The sequence below is a fragment of the Physeter macrocephalus genome, chromosome 7 (assembly GCF_002837175.3).
Source record: "Physeter macrocephalus isolate SW-GA chromosome 7, ASM283717v5, whole genome shotgun sequence".
Classification (NCBI taxonomy): Eukaryota; Metazoa; Chordata; class Mammalia; order Artiodactyla; family Physeteridae; genus Physeter; species Physeter macrocephalus.
Window position 1 is genome coordinate 140980217 of NC_041220.1, and position 23428 is coordinate 141003644.

The 23428-nt window shown below is 40.2% G+C and overlaps 1 protein-coding gene across 2 annotated transcripts in view; it reads left to right on the plus strand.

The window, feature by feature from the left end:
• Positions 1-3493: 3493 nt before the first annotated feature.
• The window catches only part of NAA15 (N-alpha-acetyltransferase 15, NatA auxiliary subunit), a 76018-nt gene continuing 56083 nt past the window's right edge, over positions 3494-23428 (plus strand). Inside the window, exon 1 of one of the 2 annotated variants that reach the window (XM_007103826.3) lies at positions 3494-3871. In XM_007103826.3, coding sequence (XP_007103888.1) covers positions 3818-3871 — 54 coding nt within the window. In that variant the 5' untranslated portion in view covers positions 3494-3817. The remainder of the gene's footprint in view (positions 3872-23428) is intronic. The other variant, XM_007103827.4, reaches the window with a different exon arrangement.

A 23428-nucleotide genomic window follows, 5' to 3' on the forward strand; every position in this document is an offset into this window, starting at 1 on the left:
CTGATGGAACCCTACACTTGGAGTAGGCAGCTGTAGGTGAAACTCCATCTTGAAAAGAATCCTGATGAAGCAATTTCAGCCAGGAGCTAATAGCTGTGATATTTTGGTAGAAGTTGCTACGTGACATTCATTTAACCATCCCCAGAAACTGAATGCTAACACCTTATTTATGACCCAGGCAAAGGGTTCCCCCTTTCTAGTAAGCAGTTAGAAAATCAAATTTTTATTTTATTTTTACATATACATGTATCTATTCTTTTTCAAATTCTTTTCCCATTTAGGTGGTTACAGATATTTAGATGAGTTCCCTGTGCTATACAGTAGGTCCTTGTTGGTTATCTATTTTATTTTATTTATTTATTTTTAAAAAAATAAATTTACTTATTTTTTTTATTTATTTTTGGCTGCGCTGGATCTTCCTTGCTGCGCGCGGGCTTCCTCTAGCTGCGGTGAGCGGGGGCTACTCTTCATTGTGGTGCGCGGGCTTCTCATTGCGGTGGCTTCTCTTGTTGCAGAGCACAGACTCCAGGCATGCAGGCTTCAGTAGTTGTGGCTTACTGGCTTAGTTGCTCCGCGGCATGTAGGGTCTTCCCCGACCAGGGCTCAAACCTGTGTTCCCTGCATAGGCAGGCAGATTCTTAACCACTGTGCCACCAGGAAAGCCCTGGTTATCTATTTTAAATATAGCAGTCTGTACATGTCAATCCCAAATTTCCAGTCTATCCCTTTTCCCCACCCTTCCTCCCTGGTAACCGTAGTTAAGTTCGTTCTCTAAATCTGTGAGTCTGTTTCTGTTTTGTAAATAAGTTCATTTGTATAATTTTTTTAAATATTCCGCATATAAGGCATATCATGTGATATTTGTCTTTCTCTGTCTGACTTATTTCACTTAGTATGATAATCTCCACGTCCATCCATGTTGCTGGAAAATCAAATTTTTAGTCCCAGATTTTTCCACTGGAAAACATCTTACTCAACGCACATCTCCCGGGGAAGGGTTAAAGTAAAGCCAGAATTGAAAACAGTATAAAAGGTAAAAGTGCTTCCTACATGTTTACTGATTTATGAAGCAGGAGAATACTGTACATCAAATTCAGAGAGGGATAGCTGTATCTGCAAGTTTTTATTAAAAAAAAAAGCAATCACAAAACGTTAACATTTTGTAAATCTGGGTGGCAAATACATAGATTTCTTTTATGTTTGTTTCTAGAAAATGTAAATATGTAAAGATGTAGAAGTGTCAATAGAGAACCTCTTACATATATGAAGATGGGGGAATTTCACTCTATGTATCTCTTTTGCAAAGTTATTTATTTACGGTGAAGTTTGCAAAGTTATTTCTTTATTTATGGTGAATTTATCACAAAATTGATATGCAAACACATGGTGTAAGATGAATGAAATAACTACCACCATCACCATCATCATCATCACACCTAGCCTTGGATATGTTAACTCCCTGCATAGCTGTCATTCAAAGCATAAGCCCTTAAATGGGATCGCTATTTGTCAAATAGTGGTGATCTATCAGGGTAGACATTTTATTGAGTTCAGGCTATCAAATCACTGACTGTGTGGTCCAACTATCTGTACGTGCATTTTAACTAGGATGTTTGTAACTCACATAAATGTTGAATCAGACTAGTATTCACTGAGTCTTAAAGATTTTTATTTATTTGTCATTAGCCAAAAGGAACATATTTGCCAAACTATATTGCTATCTCATCTATTCAGTTACTCAGCTTCCGGTAGAAACTACAGTTTGTTTCAAAGACCAGAAATTTTCTTCCCCCAAGGTGAAAATAGAATATTATTTACAGGAGAAATTTAGAAAAACATAGCAAATAATATTGCCAGAAGGACTTTTGGGTATGAAGCTAGAGATTTGGAAACCCAAGTTAGTAGCTAAGCTAAAATTATCACCTTAAGTTAGACAATTCTTCTACTTTTTAATAGTTCAGATAGTTGAAAGACCTGTTGGGGGCGGTGAAGTTTGCAGATTACCACTAAATAACAGCCGTTTTTATGAATTCTAAATTTGTTCTTAGTTTGTTTTTTTTTTTGATAGTTGAAAGACCTGTTGGGGGCGGTGAAGTTTGCAGATTACCACTAAATAACAGCCGTTTTTATGAATTCAAATTTTCTTATTTTTTTTTTTTTTTTTTTAAAGCTAAAGTTAAAAAACTGGCCATATTTCAAAACTCAAAAATGGTTTCTTGTACATACAATTTTCTTAATGAAACTTTTAAAGAGACATCACAGAATTTGAAGAAATTCCAGGATCTGACTTCTAAAATCTTACTTATGCCCCAGGCAAAAGGAGAGGGCATGCAAGATAGCAGCTAGCAAATCCAAGTATTAGTCGCAGATTTTTCCACTGGGAAACATCTTACTCAACTCACACCTTCCATGGAGGATTAAAGAGCAAACCGAAAACAGTAAAACATCTGTGTAACTATGATTAAAAAATCAAAGCTACTGCATATATTGTATAATGATTCATGATGTACAGAATGCTACTACTGATGGAATTCAGGATCTGGAGAGAGATAATCAAAAGCAATCAAGGATAAAAATGGCTCATACGATGTGAAAGTTTGTAGTCATCAATAGAATGCCACTTTTAAAATAGTTTTACTGTCGGGTTTCAGTGAAATGGCTTGAAGAGACTCTATTAGGTATCAGTCTGACCTTGCTTACTGCAGCAGTTCTCTAGTATCCTTGCCAGGTACTCTTCGGCTTCCTAAGATTTAAGGATTTCTAGTGACGGGGAGTCACAGTATTAAGCACTAGCTTGAAGCCAGTTCCAGGGGAGTCAGTGACCTTGAATTCTTCACAACCCAAGGTGATTCATACAGTCCTCAACACTGCATTGCATGAACTCGGCGATGAAATAAAAACACACCCTTTAACCTTCAGATGTTTCTTTGGCAGTGCAAACATGGTACTTCGGATCTGGCTGACTACGTTTCCAGGGTCCTCTTAAAGTAATAAATCACTGATGCCCCAGCCAGGCCCATTTAACTTGGTTAACTCTTTCACGCTTTTCAGACTCCAGTAAGCCCCATCCTCTCTGGATCTATTTACAAGTTCCCACTGGGGTGAAACCTTCATTTCCCCTCCGCCTCTGCTGCTTAATTAGGCACTTGGTCCACGATCAAACACACCGCTTTTTGGACATCGGGATTTTAGCACTTTAGGCTCAAACTATGATTATACAGACTGGAAGAGTCTACCCAATGAATGAAAAGCCAATCTAGCAAGAAGTAGTGGAATCGCTACTTTTGATGCGGACGGGGTCGGAACCGCAGTTAGCCACTCTCCCGTAGCTTCCCTGGCGCCTCGGAGACAAGAAACCGAAAGGATGGGCGGGGCCTGCCGCGACCCTCGCGGCCTGCGCGGACCTGGGCGGGCCTCCAGGTTTCCCAGCAAGCTCCAGGACAGAGGAGGTGGGGAAAGGAGGTCATCGCGCCTGCGTGTTAGGAGGTGTGACCCGGGTGGGAAAGCTCTCCACGTCCGCCATTTTGGCTGCCTCTGTCGGTCTGTTCAGTTACCACGTGAACCGCCGACGGAGACCCGTGGGGGCGGGGGGAGGCGGCGGCAGTGTTAAGTGAGAAGGGAAAAAAGACTACGAGGGGAAGGGGGTGTCTGGGTTGGGCGACGCGGTGACACCCGAGGCCCGGTGGCGGCGGTGGATCGGGGCAATCAAGGCTGAAGCAGCCAGGGAACGACGGCGGCGGCGGCGGCGGCGGCGGCGGTCGGACAAACAGACTGACCGAGCCCGGCGGTGGCGGGAGCAGCGGGAGGAGCCGGAACGATGCCGGCCGTGAGCCTCCCGCCCAAGGAGAACGCGCTCTTCAAGCGGATCTTGGTAAGTGGGAGGCTCCGGACCAGCAGTGGGGAGGATTTAGCCGGTACACGGGCCTGTCACCCCTAACCTCGGTCCAGGGGCACCCGGCCACCGCCGCCCGGGACCTCTCCTTCGTGCTCCTAGTCAGGCCGAATGCACTGCCTCGTTCCCTCCTCGGGGTTCCCACTTGGGCCCGCGCGCCAGGGGCCACGGGCTTCCTCCTCCCGTCCCCACGCTCCGGAGGCCGTGGTTCCGGAGTAGGCCCCGTTCTCCTGGCTTCGAAGCGGCCGGTTTTCATTCGCCCTGAGCGAAGGGGGCAGAGGCCTGGCCTTCAGCGGGGAAGCGGGCGACACGGGCAGGAGCGGCGGCCCGGGTGGTTTGGGAAGCCTGCCGGCAGGCCGGGGTGGCACCCTTGGAAGGAACAGGTGGTGCGGATGCGGCACAGCTCATTCATTGCCCAAGCGCGGCTCTCCCTCCGTCGTCCGTCCCTCCCTCTTCTCTCCTCTTGGGAGTCACCTGTCCCCGCCCGGCTCGGGGTCACTGAATGACCTGGGAGGAGGGAAGGAAGAAAGGAGTTCAGAAGAGGAGAGGAAGGCTTCTAAACGACAGCCTCGATGGAGTCAGTAGGAATGCTGGGATCTGCAGCTTCTCGGCCTCTTTACCTCCTCTCAGGAGTAGGGGAGAGACATTTATTTCTTAGCTTCCGAGCGGGAAACATCATCCTCCTTGGGAGGTGGGGCCCATTGCGAGGGGGCGGTCCAGTAGGAAGTGGAAAGTTAAGAGCTTTCAGCGGAGAAGTTCTGGACACAGATTTTCTTGTAGACCGAAGCGTATTAACACTGAGGCAAGAAATGAGCAGCAGAGAAAAGAGAATATAAGGACTTGTGAAATGGATCTTTTTGACGCTAGCTCAGGCTCGATCATTCCCTGCATTTCACGTTTGCCGTTTGCATTTTTTTTTTTTAATAACCGTAAATGCGATGATGTTTGGAGGGACTGTTGACACGGTAACATCGGCCTTGTAGCTTTGGTGCTGTAATTAATACTTAGTAGCACGTTTTTTGTTTGGCATCTAGTGTGTGGGTTGCCGCTTTCGTGCTGACACTTCTTTATGAAAGGATTAACTGCATTTGCCAGACTTAAGACTTCAAATTTGGAGTGTGTGTACGAAAGTGTTAGTTCTTTCCTCTTGTAATTTAAATGTATTTCATTTGTTTGAAAAGTATAACAGCTCTGAGGATCCGAGTTTTCTAGAGAAAGGGAAGTAACCCATGTTGAACTAACTTTGATTTTACAAGAAATATCCATATGCCTACAGATTTAGTCAGTTCGTGTGGAAACATACATAGGAAAGTCGCATCCAATACGGTGTTAACTCTTAGTTACCTTGAGGTCCCTGTTGCCTTTTTTTTTGGTTTCAAGACTAATCGGAGTGTAGGTAGGACTATAGCACCTTTTTACCACAGCAGTTTATTTACTTTTACAACTTGTAAAGGAGTAGTTGTTCTCTCCATTGTGATAGCCATTAGCCACATGTGGCTCTTGTACACTTGAAATATGGCTAGTGTGATTGAGGAATTGAATTCTTAATTTTAATTAATTTAACTTCACATAGCCACATGTGGTAAATGGTTACCATTTTGGACAGTGCACTTGTAGAATCCTCCTTTAGTATCAAGATGTCTCAAGATTAAGGAACACCCTGAGATTAAGGCTAACAGCTAGTGTAAGGGTCAGGAATGCAACTTTTTTTCCGGCTGCGTTGGGTCTTTGTTGCGGTCCGCGGGCTTCTCATTACGGTGGCTTCTCGTTGCGAAGCACGGGCTCTAGGCGTGCGGGCTTCAGTAGTTGTGGCACGAGGGCTCAGTAGTTGTGGCTCATGGGCTCTAGAGCGCAGGCTCAGTAGTTGTGGTGCATGGGCTTAGTTGCTCCTCGGCATGTGAGATCTTCCCGGACCAGGGCTCGAACCCGTGTCCCCTGCATTGGCAGACGGGTTCTTAACCACTGCACCACCAGGGAAGTCCTGAAACTTTTTTTTTCACGGCACTTTCACCACACCTGCCTAGTTCCTTGTTAGGTAAAAGGAGTTGTAGTAATTGTTAGGTGGCTACACATATTTTAGGTACCTACAAATATTGTAGGTAAATTATTTCATGTTATTTATTGCTTTTGGAAAAAGTGCTGTTTCTACAGTTAATGATACTTAGGTTGGACTTAGTTGCAGATGAAATTAAAATTAGGAATTGTTATATGTGCATAGGAAGGTCAGCTGACTTTAGTTTCTTTGTGACAATAATAGTTATGCAACCGAGTGAGGACAGTGACCTTGAAATTGGTCTTAATATACTTTTACCCGTACTGCATGTGTTTAGAAAATAACAAAAAAAAAAATAAAAAATGGAAACAAAGTTTTACCTGCTCTGAAGTCCCCTTTCTTCTGTATACAGTAGGTAATCAAATGTTTGAACTAGAATAAATTTGTTTAAAAGTGAATTAGAGGGACTTCCCTGGCAGTCCAGTGGTTGAGACTTCGCCTTCCAGTGCAGGGGGTGTGGGTTCGATCCCTGGTCAGGGGTGCTGGGATCCCACAGGCCTTGCGGCCAGGAAGCAGAGGCATAAAGCAGAGGCAGTGTTGTAGCACATTCAATAAAGACTTTAAAAAAAAAAAAGGTCCACATCAAAAAAAAATCTTAATAAAAAAAGAAGTGAATTAGAAAACGAAATGCAATTTTGCTATAATGTAAATACACTACATTCTTATGAAACTCACAAAATACTTTTTAAAAAAGTCTCTAAAGAATCTTATGAGAAGAAAAATCTGATAATGTGGCAAATGCACTGATTTGTTTGTTTTCTTTTATATTTCTATCCTAAATCCTTTCTGGAATGGATATAGTATGAACAAACACAGAAGTATATGTTTTTATATAAATTGACGAAGGATATATATTTTTAAATGCTTTATTGTGTTAGAAACCTGAAATGTTCAAGACATGATTCTTTTGGGTTAAAAGTAGATTAAAATACTTGTTTGTGCAGATTATTTCTAGACTAGAGTATTCTGGTAAAAAAAAAAATGAACGACTACAGTTTAGTTTTCGCTTGTAATAGACAACATGATATGTGCAGAGAAGCAGACAAAAGCTAATAGGGAACTGAATTTAACGTTTGATTATGCGAGTATTTCAAAGCCTTGCAGTCTTGGCCATTATTGGGGATTACACAAACTAAGTTATTTGATGGTATAGAGTTGCCATCCCAACTATTACTTTGAAGACTGTTTAAAAGTAGTTTCCAGAGGCAGACATGGTGCCTGTATGATTGGTGGACAGGAGAGCTACTGGCCAACCAGCTTTAACAGTAGGGATCTCTTTGTTTAGTGTGCATTCTAATTTCCTTTAGTATTTCTGCTTCTGATAATGCATTTCTTAGAGATCATTGATTCAAATATATTTTCTTTGTTCAAAAAAGTGCTTTTGGACATAAAAAACTAGGTTATAGAAGGGATGATATGCAAAGGACTGTTTGTTCAGAATTTTCTCCCCCAGATAACTGCATGGTTCATTTCTTCTCTTATTTTCTTTCAGAATTCTGCTCACATGTCCTCTAAATGTTATATTGAGGTCTTCCTTGACCAGAAGTCCTCTTCAGCTCAACCTTCTTATTTTCTTCCTTGCTTTATTTTTCTCATCACTTACCATCATCTGACATATGTATACAAGTAATTTATCACATGTCTACCGTAATTAAAACGTAGGTTTTATGAGGATAGGGATTTTGTTCTGTTAATTGCTATACCCCCATTAGTTAGAATAACGTACCATAATACGTATTCAAGAAATATTTTTGCATAAAATCAGTGTTAAGACAGTGACTATAGGGCAGGAGAGAGAAATCGTAATCTTTGGATTTTGTGCTTGCATAAAGACTTTTGGAGAAGGGAGTTAAGCTGGGCCGTGGCATTGTAGAATACATTGTTATATGAGGTAATTGTAGGGTATCAGGCAGAACCTGTATTACCCGGTGAGACCTTGGAAGTTTCATTTATTAATGAATCATGGTATTAGGTTTGTTTACATGGCCTTCTTCCCATCACAAAAGCATAAGAGGACATTTTTATTGTTTCTTTTTTGGTTGTGTTAGCATTGGTGGAGAAATGGCATCTGGATTAAATGAGGATGTTTGTCATGAGGAGCCTGTTGTATCAGGTAGTAAAACTCAGTCGTCTGTAGTTTCATAAAGCTCTAAAACGGATTCTGACACAAAGTCAGGGGTGAGGACCAGTGTATATGATATTACGAGACAGGAATATAAAATGTTAGAAGGGAGAACATTTGTAATTTAGAGTTGCTTTGTGAGTGTTTTGTAGAAAATTTAAAAATCAAATTGAATTCTTGGAATTTGGGAAAGGTATGCTGGGAAGCTGGTGTGGCAGGGCCAGCCACTTAACTAATCAGTGACCGTAGCCAACCCTTAGCATCCACATCTAAATACAACTTTGCTCTCTATTTGGAGGCAGTAGCCCTATTGAAGGGAGAAAAACTTAAGATTCTTAGTGTAAAATGGTTTTAGAAATAATGTCAGTTGCCAGTGCTGATGGTAAGAAGAACAAGTGAAGAGATTTAAAAGAGTGATGGTTGTTAGTATATATATTAGGACGTGGAGGGGAGGCAATTTTTGCTGTGACTGTATTTTTTTTCTTAATTAATTAATTAATTTATTTTTGGCTGCGTTGTCTTCATTGCTGCGCGGGGGCTTTCTCTAGTTGCTACGAGCAGGGGCTACTCTTCATTGCGGTGCGTGGGCTTCTTTTGTTGCGGAGCACGGGCTCTAGGTGCGCAGGCTTCGGTAGTAGTAGCAAGCAGGCTCAGTAGTTGTGGCTTGCAGTCTCTAGAGCGCAGGCTCGGTAGTTGCGGCCCATGGGCTTAGTTGCTCCTTGGCATGTGGGATCTTCCCGGACCAGGGCTCGAATCTGTGTCCCCTGCATGGGCGGGCGGATTCTTAACCACTGCGTCACCAGGGAAGTCCTGTGACTGTATTCTTGACTTCTGGGAATTTCCCTGGAATGTCAGCTGTACATTTACATTTAAGCTGTTTTATGATACATGCTGTACAAACTTGTATTGAAGTTGTAACTTACAAAAAAACTAGCTTAACTTGTTGCATGTGGTTTTTCCCCTTTAGGTAAGATATGAATTGTATTTTCACTACTTAATTTGGAACTAAAGTAATTCCATAAAATTTTAATTTAATAAAAGCAATCTTTTTGTCTATTTAAAAGTGAAATAGAAATTGCAATATAGAAATAAATGATGGAGAGGTTAATATTTTTGTTACCTGATATGCTCTATTCCACTGAGATTTTCTTTGGTAAGTATAATAGGAACACATTTTCAGTTGAGATTGTTTGAAATTTGTACTAAAACCTACTGGGGAAATTATAATCTTATTTGAAGCCAGTGATAATTTTAATCTTAAAGATTGTTGGTTTTTATTATAGAGGAGATTATATGAGCATTTCTCTGTGTAATCTGTAAGAGTTGTTTTATCTGATTGTGTATAAAAGGAGAGATGAAAGTTTGCTTTTAAGAATATAGACCCAAGGGACTTCCCTGGTGGCACAGTGGTTAAGAGTCTGCCTGCCCATGCAGGGGACACGGGTTCGATCCCTGGTCTGGGAAGAACCCACATGCCGCGGAGCAACTAAGCCTGTGAGCCACAACTACTGAACCTGCTCTCTATAGCCCGCGAGCCACAACTACTGAAGCCCACGCTCCTAGAGCCCGTGCTCCACAACAAGAGAAGCCACCACAATGAGAAGCCTGCGCACCGCAACGAAGAGTTGCCCCTGCTCACCACAACTAGAGAGAGCCTGAGCACAGCCAAAAAAAAAAAAAAAAAAGTATCCCCGTGTGTTTAAAAAGAACAGAATATAGACCTAGGGGGAAAAAAACCTCTCTGGGCTGGTTGTGTACTTCCACACATGGTGGTGGTTCCGATTCAAGAAAAAAAATTTTTTCCCCTGTGTTAATGGCTTTCACTTAATATGGTACCCTTTTTTTCAGAGAGATCTCATTGAAGATTACAAGATCACCTTTGCTTATCGGTGCTTGGGAACCGAGTCAGAATCTTTAAGAAGAGGGAAATGAAGTAAATTGGCATTTATTGATCATCTATTTTGAGCCAGAATTTATGCCAGGCTTTTTTTCCACATTAGCTGATATAAACTTTGCATTACTCTTTTGAGGAAATTGTAATAAGTATAGGCAATACTTATGATTACATTGTCTAAAGTATATTTCTAATTGCTTTATGTACAGTCAGTTGTGCTATATCAGAACATACGGGTTCCTAAAAGTCAGTGCACTATGCAAAATCAGGTAGTAAAACCCACGGGGCTTGTGGGAAAAATGGAGTCGGCACAACTAAAAACTTCATTGATGCCAAATTAGGAACCAAGGTAAGAACCTAATAGAAATGATAGCACAGTTTTACATATGTAAAATGGCTAACCAATATGGAAATACTATAATGTAAATACTGCCTTTTACCTTGGAAAAGACCTGAAGTTTGCTTGTAGAGGTAGGTGTCAGAAGGATTGCAGCTGGTGAATTATTATGAAGTGATGGAAGGAAAATTATCTTAAATCTGAGAGAAAGTTGTAACGCCTCATAACCCACAGGGTGAACTGAGGGAGTTTAGATGTTTGAGGCGTGTCTTTGTTGTGCGTGCCTATGCAGCTCGTTTCAGCTGGGCGCAGTTTTCTGTGTTCATCTAGTATTTCTGGTGGACAAATCCCACAGAAGCAAACTTGAAATTTGAAATTTAGTGTGCTCAAAATGTCAAATTATGAATCGTGTGGGAACCAAAATGTGTTTTCAAAACTAGTATTGTAGGGAACTGGCCATACCTGAACTTACTTAGAGGTCACACAGCCTGGGTCTGGGTAGCCCTTCCCTCACTCTGAAGTGTGTCTGTTATTATTATTTTCTTAAATTTTGGTTGCACCAGGTCTTAGTTACAGCAGGTGGGCTCTTTAGTTGCAGCTCCAGGGCTCCTTAGTTGTGGCACGTGGACTCCTTAGTTGTGGCATGCATGTGGGATCTAGTTCCCTGACCAGGGATCCAACCTGGGCCCCCTGCATTGGGAGTGCGGAGTCTTATCCACTGCGCCACCAGGGAAGTCCCCTGAAGTGTGTCTATTCTTGCATCTAGTATCTGAGATAGTGTCACATTCTTTGCCAACTTAGTTGCCACTTCCATTAAGGAGACTTACACTTCTTCCAACATTTTCTTTGTTAGAAGAAGCTTTGTACCCAGAGTATCAAAAGTTTCAGGCTAATTCATTCTAAAGATTTTTGTGGGGTGGCTAAGTAACACTTTTAAAGCAGGAAATAAAATATTATACATTTCTTCAATTTGTGTTTTGAAACAATCTTGATGCTCAATGGGGGAAGCCTGGTGTGGAAAGAAAAATAGATGATGGGTTTTAATCCTGACTTTGCTTTACTTTATCTTTCATGTTTTTTAAGCTTTAGTTTGTAAATTTGAGTAAAGAGAGAAAGAGTACTTTTCTGCCCTACCTCACTGGTCAGGTAGTGAGATATGTATAAAAGTCCTTGGTAAATGGTAAAGCATATGTATTAGTAAACATCTATTATAGGTGTAGTCTATTAAGGATGTTAGCTTTTTCATTGAATTGATCTCATCTTCGTTTTACGTTATGCTTTGTATTCTGTTTAATATTATTATTTTGCTTTTGTATATTTTTTGGTATTTAGGAAGGTTTATATTTTTGTTTTAATCAGTTTTATGTTTTATAAACTTTTATGTTTATACCTTTAAAAATTCCTGGGAATTCCCTGGAGGTCCAGTGGTTAGGATTCGGTGCTTTTACTGCCGTGGGCCCGGGTTTGATCCCTGGTCAGGGAACTAAGATGCTTCAAGCCACGTGGCGTGGCCAAAAAAAATTCCTTTAGTCCTCTTTTTTTCTTACTTAGGGTGTGGAGGGGAGGGAATTTTATGCTGTGATTGTGAATTTTATGCTATTATTTTATTTGTCACCTATAAAATAAATCCATTTTCTTTTTTTCCCCCATTTTTAAAAATTATGGTGAAATATGCATAATATAAAATTTACCATCTTAGCCATTTTTTAAGTGTACAGTTCAGTGGCATTAATAAGCACATTCACATCATTGTGCAACCATCAACCCCTCCATCTCCAGAACTTTTTCATCTTCCCAAACTGAAACTCTGCACCCGTTAAACAACTCCCCCATCACCACCCCTCCCCCAGCCCCTGGCACCCACCATCTGCTTTCTGTTTCTGTGGGTTTGGCTCCTCTAGGAACTGCATGGGAGTGGGCTCATACAGCATGTGTCTTTATATGACGGGCTTATTTCACTCAGCACAGTATCCTCAAGGTCCATCCATGTTGTAGCAGGTGTCAGAATTTCCTTCTTCTTCTTTTATTTTTTTAATTTTTTTATTTTTTTTGCGGTACGCGGGCCTCTCACTGTTGTGGCCTGTGGCTCTCCCATTGCGGAGCACAGGCTCCGGACGCGCAGGCTCAGCGGCCATGGCTCACGGGCCCAGCCGCTCCACGGCATCTGGGATCTTCCCGGACCGGGGCACGAACCCGTGTCCCCTGCATTGGCAGGCGGACTCTCAACCACTGCGCCACCAGGGAAGCCCTCCTTCTTTTTTAAGGCTGAATAAAGTTCTGTTGTATTTATACACCACTTTTTGTTTATCTGTTCATCTGTCAATGGACACTTGGGTTACCTCCACATTTTAGCCATTGGGAATAATGGTGCTATGAACATGGGTGTACAGATCTCTCTTCAAGACCCTGCTTTCAATGCCTTTGGGTATATACCAAGAAGCAGATTGCTGGGTCATATGGTAATTCTTGAGGCATACCATACCTTTTCCATAGTGGTTCCCAGCAGTGCACAAGGGTTCCAGTTTCTCTGCATTCTTGCCAACACTACTGTTTTCTGTTTTTGTTTTTGTTTCATAATAGCCATACTAGTGACCATGAAATAGTATCTCATCGCAATTTTGATTTTCGTTTTCCTAATGATTAGTGATGTTGAGTGTCTTTTTATGTGCTTATTGGCCATCTGTATGTTGTCTTTGGAGAAAGGTCTAATTAAGTCCTTGCCCATTTTTTAATTGGGTTGTTTTTTGTTGAGTTGTAAGATTCCTCTCTGTTTACTGGCTGTCGATGCCTTATCAGATATATGACTTGCAACTATTTTCTTCCATCTGTGTGTAGTCTTTTTTCCCCCCAGGCCTGTTTGTTCGTTTGTTTATTTATTTATTTACTGCACCGCACAGCATGCGGGATCCTGGTTCCCCAACCAGGGATCGAACCCATGCCCCTTGCATTGGGAGCGCGGAGGCTTAACCACTGGACCACCAGGGAAGTCCCTGTGTGTCATCTTTTGATGCACAAAATTTTTAAATTTTCATGAAGTCTACTTTTTCTCTTTTTTCTTTTGTTTTCTGTGCCTTTGGAGCCACATCTAAGAAATCACTACCAAATTCAATGTCATGAAACTTTTTTTTTTTTTTTTTGGCTGTGTTGGGTCTTCATCGCTGTGCACAGGCTTTCTCTAGTTGTGGCGAGCGGGGACTACTCTTTGTTGCGGTGTGTGGGCTTCTCATGGCGGTGGCTTCTCTTGTTGCGGGGCACAGGCTCAAGGCGTGCAGGCTTCAGTAGGTATGGGTTACAGGCTCTAGAGCGCAGGCTCAGTAGTTGTGACTCACGGGCTTAGTTGGTCCACAGCGTGTGGGATCTTCCTGGACCAGGGATCGAACCCGTGTCCCCTGCATTGGCAGGCGGTAAATCCATTTTCTTATGTGTGAGGTAGTGAATGAGCTTATTCTACTTAATTTTTTTTCTAGTCTCTTTTCCTCTGACTTTTTAAAGTTATTTTTACTTTGTGAGAGCATGCCATTTTATGTACTATTCTACCCTCATCAATACTTTTGTTTTAGACTTAATTCTACAATTAAATATAGTTAATATTAAACAGCAGACCTTTTTCTGAAGTTTTCCCAAGTTATCTCTTGGTTGGATGAAGCTTATTGTCTAGTATAGATGCCTCAACAGTGCTTGTGGAAATCTCTTCAGGTCTTAGATGTTAAAAGTGATTTCCTAGTGTCTTGATGTTTGAAGGACAGCTTGGCTGGGTTTAAAATCCTTGATTCACATCTTCTTACATTTCTTGAAAATAATTGCCCCCCTGTTGTCTTGCTTATATGTTGCTGATGCGAGCCTGATTTTCTTCTCTTTGTTGATGACTTGGTCTTTCTTTTTGAAGACTTGAATTTTTCTTATCTGTAAAATTGAATTGTTTTACTTAGGTATGTCTCTGTGTTGACTATTCTGGATAAATTTTCCCTGTGGTTTCAGATTGTAGATTGATGTTTTCTTTTGAGTCAAGACTTATAATTTTGAATATTAGTTCTGGTCAGTTGTTTCATTCTTCAGTGATCTTTGCTTATTGGATCTTTGCATCTCTTTTATATTATGTTTCCTTTAATTCTTTTTTTTTTAACATCTTTATTGGAGTGTAATTGCTTTACAATGGTGTGTTAGTTTCTGCTTTACAACAAAGTCCTTCAGTTATACATATACATATATCCCCATATCTCCTCCCTGGATCTTTGCATCTCTTTTATATTATGTTTCCTTTAATTCTTTTTTTTTTAACATCTTTATTGGAGTGTAATTGCTTTACAATGGTGTGTTAGTTTCTGCTTTACAACAAAGTCCTTCAGTTCTTTTCTCTGTTATTCATTTGCTTGAGAAGTCTTATTTTCTATGTTTTTAGATCATACATCTTGTAATTTAGTCTTCATTTCTGTGATGATTTTGTTTTTTTCTGTTTCTTAAGTTCAGTTTGTTCCTATTTTAAAACTTGTTTGCTCTTTAAAATTTTGAATATTTGATTTGAGGTGTTCTTTTATGTCTGCATTTGTTATTTATTTCTAATTTGTGATGGAGTGTTAAATCTTTCCTCTGTGTTATTGCTGTGGTTTTTGGTGTGTTTTCATCTGCCCAAATTTTTCACTTTTAAAAATTATATGTAAGTAACTTGGTATGAACGCTGGGTTCTTTTTTCTGTTCAGGTTATTTGTGATGGGTTTTACTGCACCAGCAATATAGACAATTTTATTTTTGGGTGAGGCTGGGTGGTTTCTTCAGTCTCTTAGTTCAAGAGTACCCTCTTTGTTGCTACAGTCAAATGCAGTTTTTAAAATAAGTCCCCTCTCCCACATTGTTCTGTATTGGTTTAATAAGGCCTTGATCTTCAGTGCTGTCCTCTCCATCAAACCTTCAAGTGATACTTTGTCCTTCTAAGGTGTCTCCTTCTCCTCCAAAGCTATGCCTTACTAAAACTGCCACCTTTGGTCTTACAGACTTTCTGAGCCTCTACATTTTGACTCCCCAGTAGCCATTGCTCTCATCCGTCATGTCTCTCAGTACTTCCTTTTGACCTCTGGCTTGGGTGAACTTGGGTGAATCCTGAATATTACCCGTTCACTCACCACGAGGACCCTGCTGTATTCTTCTTTTGGACAGTTCCCATTGGAACATGGGACTTCGGGTCTTCAGTGTTTATGCAATTACATGTAAATTAGAGTTTTTAGTTGTCTTATCTCTTTGTAATGCTCTGGGTGATTTTATTTTTTTTTATTTTTTTTTTTTTTGTGGTATGCGGGCCTCCCTCTGTTGTGGCCTCTCCCGTTGCGGGGCACAGGGTCCGGACGCGCAGGCTCAGCGGCCATGGCTCACGGGCCCAGCCGCTCCGCGGCACGTGGGATCCTCCCAGACCGGGGCGCGAACCTGGTTCCCCTGCATCGGCAGGCGGACGCGCAACCACTGCGCCACCAGGGAAGCCCCTCTGGGTGATTTTATTTGCTTCCTTTCTTGGCCTGTATGGTTTTATTTATTTATTTATTTATTTATTTATTTTTAAAATTTATTTTGGCTGAGTTGGATCTTTCTTGCTGCACGCAGGCTTTCTCTAGTTGTGGAGAGCAGGGGCTACTCTTTGTTGCGGTGCGTGGGCTTCTCATTGCTGTGGCTTCTCGTTGCAGAGCATGGGCTTTAGGCGTGCGGGCTCGGTAGTTGTGGCACACGGGCTTAGTTGCTCCACAGCATGTGGGATCTTCCCGGACCAGGGCTCGAACCCGTGTCCCCTGCATTGGCAGGTGGATCCTTAACCACTGCACCACCAGGGAAGCCCCAACCTGTTTTTATGAGGATTTGTGTAATGTTTAGAAATTAGGGGGCAGCCATTATCCTGTAAATAATTCATTTCTGGTTTTATGTGTTATGCTTGAAAATAATAGTGCTTGCTTTAAGATAATTTGCAGTTAAGGTTTTATATAATTGAGTAATTGGTTATACTTTTGTTGCTGTGTCCCCATGACCACTCCATTGTTTTCTTTAAACTCTTTGGGATTATTTATCATTGAAATAACTATGAGGTTCTTCTATTAAATAGCTGACTCTCAGTAATATGTATATACCTTGAGTTTTATTGAATTTTGTCCTATCCCTAAGTAATCAGAGTTCATAGCAGAGTTCTACTCATATTAAGCAGGAATCCTAAATTTTCCTTCAGTTTTCTTTTCTCAAGTGACATAATTTAATGCTGGGGGGAAAAGAAAAGACAGATAAGAGAAGTCTGGCACGTTTTCTAATGCATTAACAGGATTTTAGTATCCAGAAAGCAGATGGTGATTGTCACATTCAATTCTGTGGCTAGTAAGACCTCATCTGTAATTTTAACTTCTGGACCCAAAACTTGGAGAGATAAAGACCAACGACTCCGTAATGCTGACACACCACGAAAATATTGGTGTAAAATTCCCATAGACCTTTCTTGTCTTTTGTTCTGAGACTATGTACATGTTACTTTAAATTTTTGAAATGCCTTTTGTTTTGTGAAATACTGACAGATTTTTAAAAGATTGTTTATTTAGAAAAATAAAAATTAAGCAACTCCATTTTAAAAATAAATTTATTTATTTATTTTTTGGCTGCATTGGGTCTTTGTTGCTGCGCTCTGGCTTTCTCTGGTTGCAGCAAGTGGGAGCTACTCTTTGTTGCGGTGCGAGGGTTTCTCATTGCAGTGGCTTCTCTTGTTGCGGAGCATGGGCTCTAGGCGTGCGGGCTCAGTAGTTGTGGCCCACGGGCTCTAGAGTGCAGGCTCATAAGTTGTGGAGCACAGGCTTAGTTGCTCCGCGGCATGTGGGATCTTCCCGGACCAGGGATTGAACCCGTGTCCCCTGCATTGGCAGGTGGATTCTTAACCACTGCGCCACCAGGGAAGTCCCCAACCCCATTTAAATTGTCTATTTTTTTTGAAATTTTACTAGTTTTATAAAATATACAAGTATGGGAACAATACTGTATTGACTTCAGAGGGTGGCACAAAAGGTCAAGGGACTTAAAACTTTCATATAAGGAACAGCTAAAATTACAAAGATGTTTAGCTTGAATAAGAGAAAACTGAAGTCTTAAGAGCTAGAATCAGTAAACAGAAATTAGAGGGTGATAGAGTTTGGCTCAGTATAGCTAAAAACAGGGCTTCCCTGGTGGCGCAGTGGTTTAGAATCTGCCTGCTAATGCAGGGGACACGGGTTCGAGCCCTGGTCTGGGAGGATCCCACATGCTGCTGAGCAACTGGGCCCATGAGCCACAACTACTGAGCCTGCGCGTCTGGAGCCTTTGCTCCGCAACGAGAGAGGCCGTGATAGTGAGAGGCCCACACACCGCGATGGAGAGTGGCCCCCGCTTGCCACAACTAGAGAAAGCCCTCACACAGAAACGAAGACCCAACACAGCAAAAATAAATAAATTAAAAATATATAGCTAAAAACATTTCAGTAGAGCGAGCTGGCATCAACAAGAGCTGTGTGACCACTTGCACCAGATGACGTTTACTATAGAATGAAGACAGATTTATTTTTTAAAACAGTATAAAACTAGGAGGGGGAAAAATCATTCTTAAGATTCGTTTTCATGGTTGTAATAGTTTGCCAGAAATTGTATGATATAAAAAGCTAACATATTGTCTGCAAATGGAAGCTCCAACTAAAAGAATTAAAGGAAAGGGAGGATAAAGGTAGTTTTTTAGCGTTCCTATGTTTTCTTTTCAAAAAAATACGTTTAAAAATTTAAAGTATAATTACCTACAGTGAAATGCACAGGTTTTGAGTGTACTGTTCTATTAGTTGTCTTGAGCATACTGTTCTTTTAATTTTGACAAGTCACAAACCAGTACAGCCTATGCCCCTTTCAAGATGTAGAACATTTACACCATCTCAGAATAGACACCTTGTTCCTCTTGATTGTATATTTTAATTCAGTTTCTGCTTTCAGATTTCTCTATAATCAGTCAAACTGTGTTGGGTCTAAATATTTTAAGCCGTAACTGATACCGTAGTCCTTTATTTAAACATTTTATTGAGTGCTTACTCAGGTTCTTTATATACATTTGTATTTAATTCTCACCTTAACCCTGCAAGGTTAATGTCCGCATTTTGCAGGTGACACAGTTGAGGCTCTAATAAGTATAATTAAGCCAATGATGCAGACCTGTCTAAGTGTTTCTAAGATTTGAACTGTACACTCTAGAGCAGTGTTGTCCAATAGAATTTCTTGTGATGGTGGAAATGTTCTGCATCTGAATTTCCATATGTTAGCCATTAGTCACATGTGGCTGTTGAACACCTGAGATGTGGGTAGTGTGACTGAGGAGCTTTCCTGAAGAATTTTAAATTTTATTTAATATTAGCTAATTAAAACGTTAAATAGCTATAGCTCTGAGTCTAAAGACTGTAGGTGCCCTTTCTCCATACCTGTCTGCTCTACAGAAGTAGGACTACTAAAAGTAGTTCCAGTACACTGGCACTACTAAGTGCTAAGCAGGCTCCTAGTAAGTTAATAAATGTTTCCTGAGTTGATTTTAGCATAGCTAAGGCTCATTTTCTTTTTAACTTTTTATTTTATTTTATTTTGCGGTATGTGGGCCTCTCACTGTTGTGGCTTCTCCCGTTGCGGAGCACAGGCTCCAGACGCGCAGGCTCAGCGGCCATGGCTCACGGGCCCAGCCGCTCCGCGGCACGTGGGATCCTCCCGGACCGGGGCACGAACCCGTGTCCCCTGCATCCGCAGGCGGACTCTCAACCACTGCGCCACCAGGGAAGCTCCTTTTTAACTTTTTAATTGTGAAAATTTCAAACATATGAAAACAAAGATAATAATAAAATGAACCTATTTCCTTGGTTTGACAATTACCAACTTTCAGTGCATTCTTTTTCATCTATGACTCCTACCCCCTGGATTATTTTGTCAAATCCCAGGCATTGTTTCAAAATGGCTGACTTTTAAAGCTAAGTTTGGCTTTTATCATTTAGCTTGATTGGAGGCTGCATTCCTTTTAATCAGTTTTGATGGATAAAATGTTTTTTGCATTAGCTGAAGGAAAACAATAGAAAGGTATATTTAATACTAAAGAAAATTATGTAATGTTAATGCCAAATCTAAATTGTATGTATTGGGACTTCCCTGGCGGTCCGGTGGTTAAGACTCCGTTTCCACTGCAGGGGACACGTGTCCAATCCCTGGTCAGGGAATTGATATCCTGCATGTCACCCGGTGTGGCCAAAACAAAACAACCCCAACCCCCCCCATAAATTGTATGTATTATATTTAAATTTTATATGTCACTATCTTCTATTGATGTAAATAGCGTAGTTTCTTTATTTGCCATGTCACAGTTCTACTATCAGTTCTGTTTTTAAAATCTTTATAGTACTGGTTGAATCTGTCCTGCTTATGTGCCATCCAGTAGCTGGCCTGGGGCCTGGACGATGTATCTGTTAGTTCAGTTCTCAAAGTCTGGTGTGCTGTGAATAAGATTGCATGTTTATGAGCCCTGGAATTCATAAACAGCTTTATGGGGTTGCTTTCTCCAGTTCTGCCTCCTCTGTGATCTTCCTGATATTTTGTTTCCCTGGGGCTCCTCTTCTCATCTTCTGTCTAGAAAGCTGGGGTTCTAGTTATTTTGCTGTGCTGTTTACTTTTGTGATCATGCCCATATTTGGTTAGAGGTTTATCAGTTTTATTGATCTCCTCAAAGAACCGGCTTTTGGTTTCACTGATTTCCTTTTTTTTTCTCTTTTCTATTTCATTGTTGCTGTTCTTTTTTCTTTTGTTTCTTCTGCTTATGTTGAGTTTAATTTGCTCTTATTTTTCTACTTTCTTAAGGTGGAAGCTGATATGATAATTGGAGACCTTTTAGAATACAGGCTTTTTTCTGACTATTTGTATAATTTTCTCTTTTGTCCTTATTTTTTAGCATTTGGATTGTGACGAGCCTCTTTTTTTGTTTGCTTTTTGTTTTGTTGTTTTCTTTTTTTTAGTTGATCCTGCTTGGAGTTTGTTGAGATTCTTGGTTCTGTGGGTTTAATAGTTTCCATTTCTCTATTGAGATTTCCTATTTGTTTTCTGATTATTTCATGTTTTCCTTTCAATCTTTTAAAATTACTTAATAGTTACTGTTTTACAGTCTGTCTGCTACTTCTATCATTTCTGAATCTGTTTTTGTTGATTAATTTTTTTCTGTAGGTCATGGGTCACAATTTCCTGTTTCTTCACATTTCTAATAATTTTTGATTTCCTGTAATGTATATTATAGACACTAGGATATTGAGTGTCTGGATCTTGTTGTCCTTTGTAATAGAGTTTTGTTTTGGCAGATGGTTAATTTGCTTTTGCATCAGCTTCTTCTTGTTTTTAAGCTTTAATAAAAGTGGCTCTAGATCATCCTTATTCCCAAGGTGTGGCATTTCTGGGTCTCTGATGAATCCTGGAGCACTTAATGAAGTCTCTAACTGGATGTTGGGAACTCAGATGTCTCCCAGCCATGTATAAGCATCAGTAGTTGTTCAGCTCATGCTACTTGGTAGTTGTTCTTGGCCAACTTGAGTAGAATTCTGCAGTGTACCTGATCAATTTAATATTTGACCAAAACTCTTGTACAAATTTCTGAAATTTCATCTCTGTACAGTTCTTTCTGATACCCTGCTCCATAAATTTCAGCTCTTCAGGCATTTTCTATCTCAGATATCTGCTTAGGTCAGTAAGACTGACATGTTCTACTTGTGTTGTTCCTCTCTGTTCTGCAGTCTGGAAAATGCCTATAGGCAAAAAAAAAAAAAAGATTTTCTTGGGATTTACCTTGTTTCCCTTCTGAGAGAACAGTCCTGTGTTGGCTCTTGTCCAATGGCTGAAAATAATTATTTCATATTTACTTAACCAGTTTTCTGCTTGGCAGGAGCATGAGCTGGTGTCAGTTATTCCTAGACATTTTAGAAGCAGGAGTCTCAGCGTATGGTGCCAGCACTTAGCACACAGGATGTGAACAGTTCATTCTGTTTGAATTATATCCTGTTTTGCTTTACTGTTTCTGTAGCACAGTGTTAATATTTTAAAATTTAGCTGCTAATGAAAGCTAACAGTCTACAATATTCTAATATTTTTGAAACTATTATGTTTAATTTTGAATTAACATATGTTCAAGTTACAGGCAAGGTGACAAACAGAATACTATGGCATTCATTCCATACCAAGGGAACCCCTTATTTATAATTCTGAAATTTCAAGAACTCCCCAAATACAGTAATTTCAGAGATGGGATTGTAGACATGTATTTTTATTTAATTTGATGATTCTGCTATGGAGAACTTAACATGTCTGCCCACAATGTCATTCTACAAAGCCTGTTTTAAATGAATTGATGTGAAACCTTTGCTCAAAGTATACTGTATGTAGTATTTGCATCTCTCTTAACCTAAATAAAAGTAAATTCTCTAAAAATTTACCTTAAGTCTACAGGTTTGATTAAAGCAGCATTAAGTATCTTATGGTTTAAAAAAAAAGAATCTTATCATGGTAGCTTTATTCCCATAATTCTGTAGAATGAACTTTAGTGACAGTGTTACATGGGATTTTTAAAAACAAATTATTTTTTTCATTTTGTACATTTACGCCTTTTGAATGGTTCGAAAAAGGACTCCTTATGATTATATCTTCTGTTATACTTTAAGACTGCTTTTATAAGATTCCATTCTGATTAGACAGAAAGCTGTGTTAAAGCTGAATTATACATAGCTCTGGCCTTATATGTTTGGAGGAAAGAAATTGTTGAATATGATACACTACTTCCTATTTTTCTTGTAAACCCTGCATGCTACTAGAGTTTATCTTTGGGCAAGAGCAGAAGTTTCAAGGAAATTTTTTGGGGTAAAGTAAATTGAATGTTTGCTGTTACTTTTTCCATTAAACTGTGAGAATACTACTCTCATTTGTTATGAGTGACCTGTTGTAGGAGTAGTGCTTTTAGGAACAAAAGAGATTGAGGTCTGTTTCCTTAAATGCACACTGAATGGTATGCCATTCTCAATTATTTTTATGGGTCACCTTGACAGAAGATAATTGGGTTAGTGGCATTGAGTATAATTTCAATATGGGCAGCTGCCAAATTTCATTAATTGGGAGCATAATCATTAGGAACTGAAACTTAATTACTTTTCTGAAGTTTGATAAAATAAAAAACTAAGTGCTATAGTATTATTATCTCATTCAAAGAAAGTGGAGTTCGGTTTTTCATTTTCATTTGGTAAACTCATTTATTTGGAGGAATTATCAGATTGGTTAATCTGTGTGTGTTCATTTTTGTCACCTTATTTTTGGCATTTTTATTGCCTATTTGATTATAGTACTGAGTAAGCAAAAGAACAAAAGGTGAGATAAAAGTTGAATTTGTTGATTAGAAGATCTGTTAAAAGATGAAAACTCTTGGCTTTAATAATATTTATGTTAATAAAATGTAATAGAATTTCTATACGTGATGGAAAGAGCTCTTAACTGGGACTCAGAGGATCTAGACTGTTAGGCCCGCCAACACTAACTAGGAATTTTGCCACAAACTAGGTTTGTAATCTCTGGCAACAGATGCACGAGGACCCCATGCAGATTTTTGGATGTCTTTCTCTGAATAGTTCCATCACTTTCAGTACTCTGTCTTGCAGAGTACCTCAGCCTTCAGCCTCCTTGAACTTCAATCTTTGTTTCTTCAACTCTGTGGACTGTTGTGCTCTGCTTCGGATCCTTCTCCCTGTGCTATAATCTGTAAAACAGTGACATTACCAAGTGTATCATGTCCCCCCAACCCATGGTTCACAATCCTGCACTGCCTGTTGTCCAGTGTCTGGCAACAGTTATTTTATATATTTTGCCCAGTTTTGTTGTTTATGTTAGAAGGACAAGTTCAGCCTCACTCCATCATGGCTAAAAGTGGAAGTTCCCTTACTGCGTTTTTACAGAAATAAATTTTTAGAAAGCAAATTGAGGGTTTTAAGAGGTTGAGAGTCCGCCTGCCGATGCAGGGGACACGGGTTCGTGCCCCGGTCAGGGAAGATCCCACGTGCCGCGGAGCGGCTGGGCCCGTGAGCCGTGGCCGCTGAGCCTGCGCATCCGGAGCC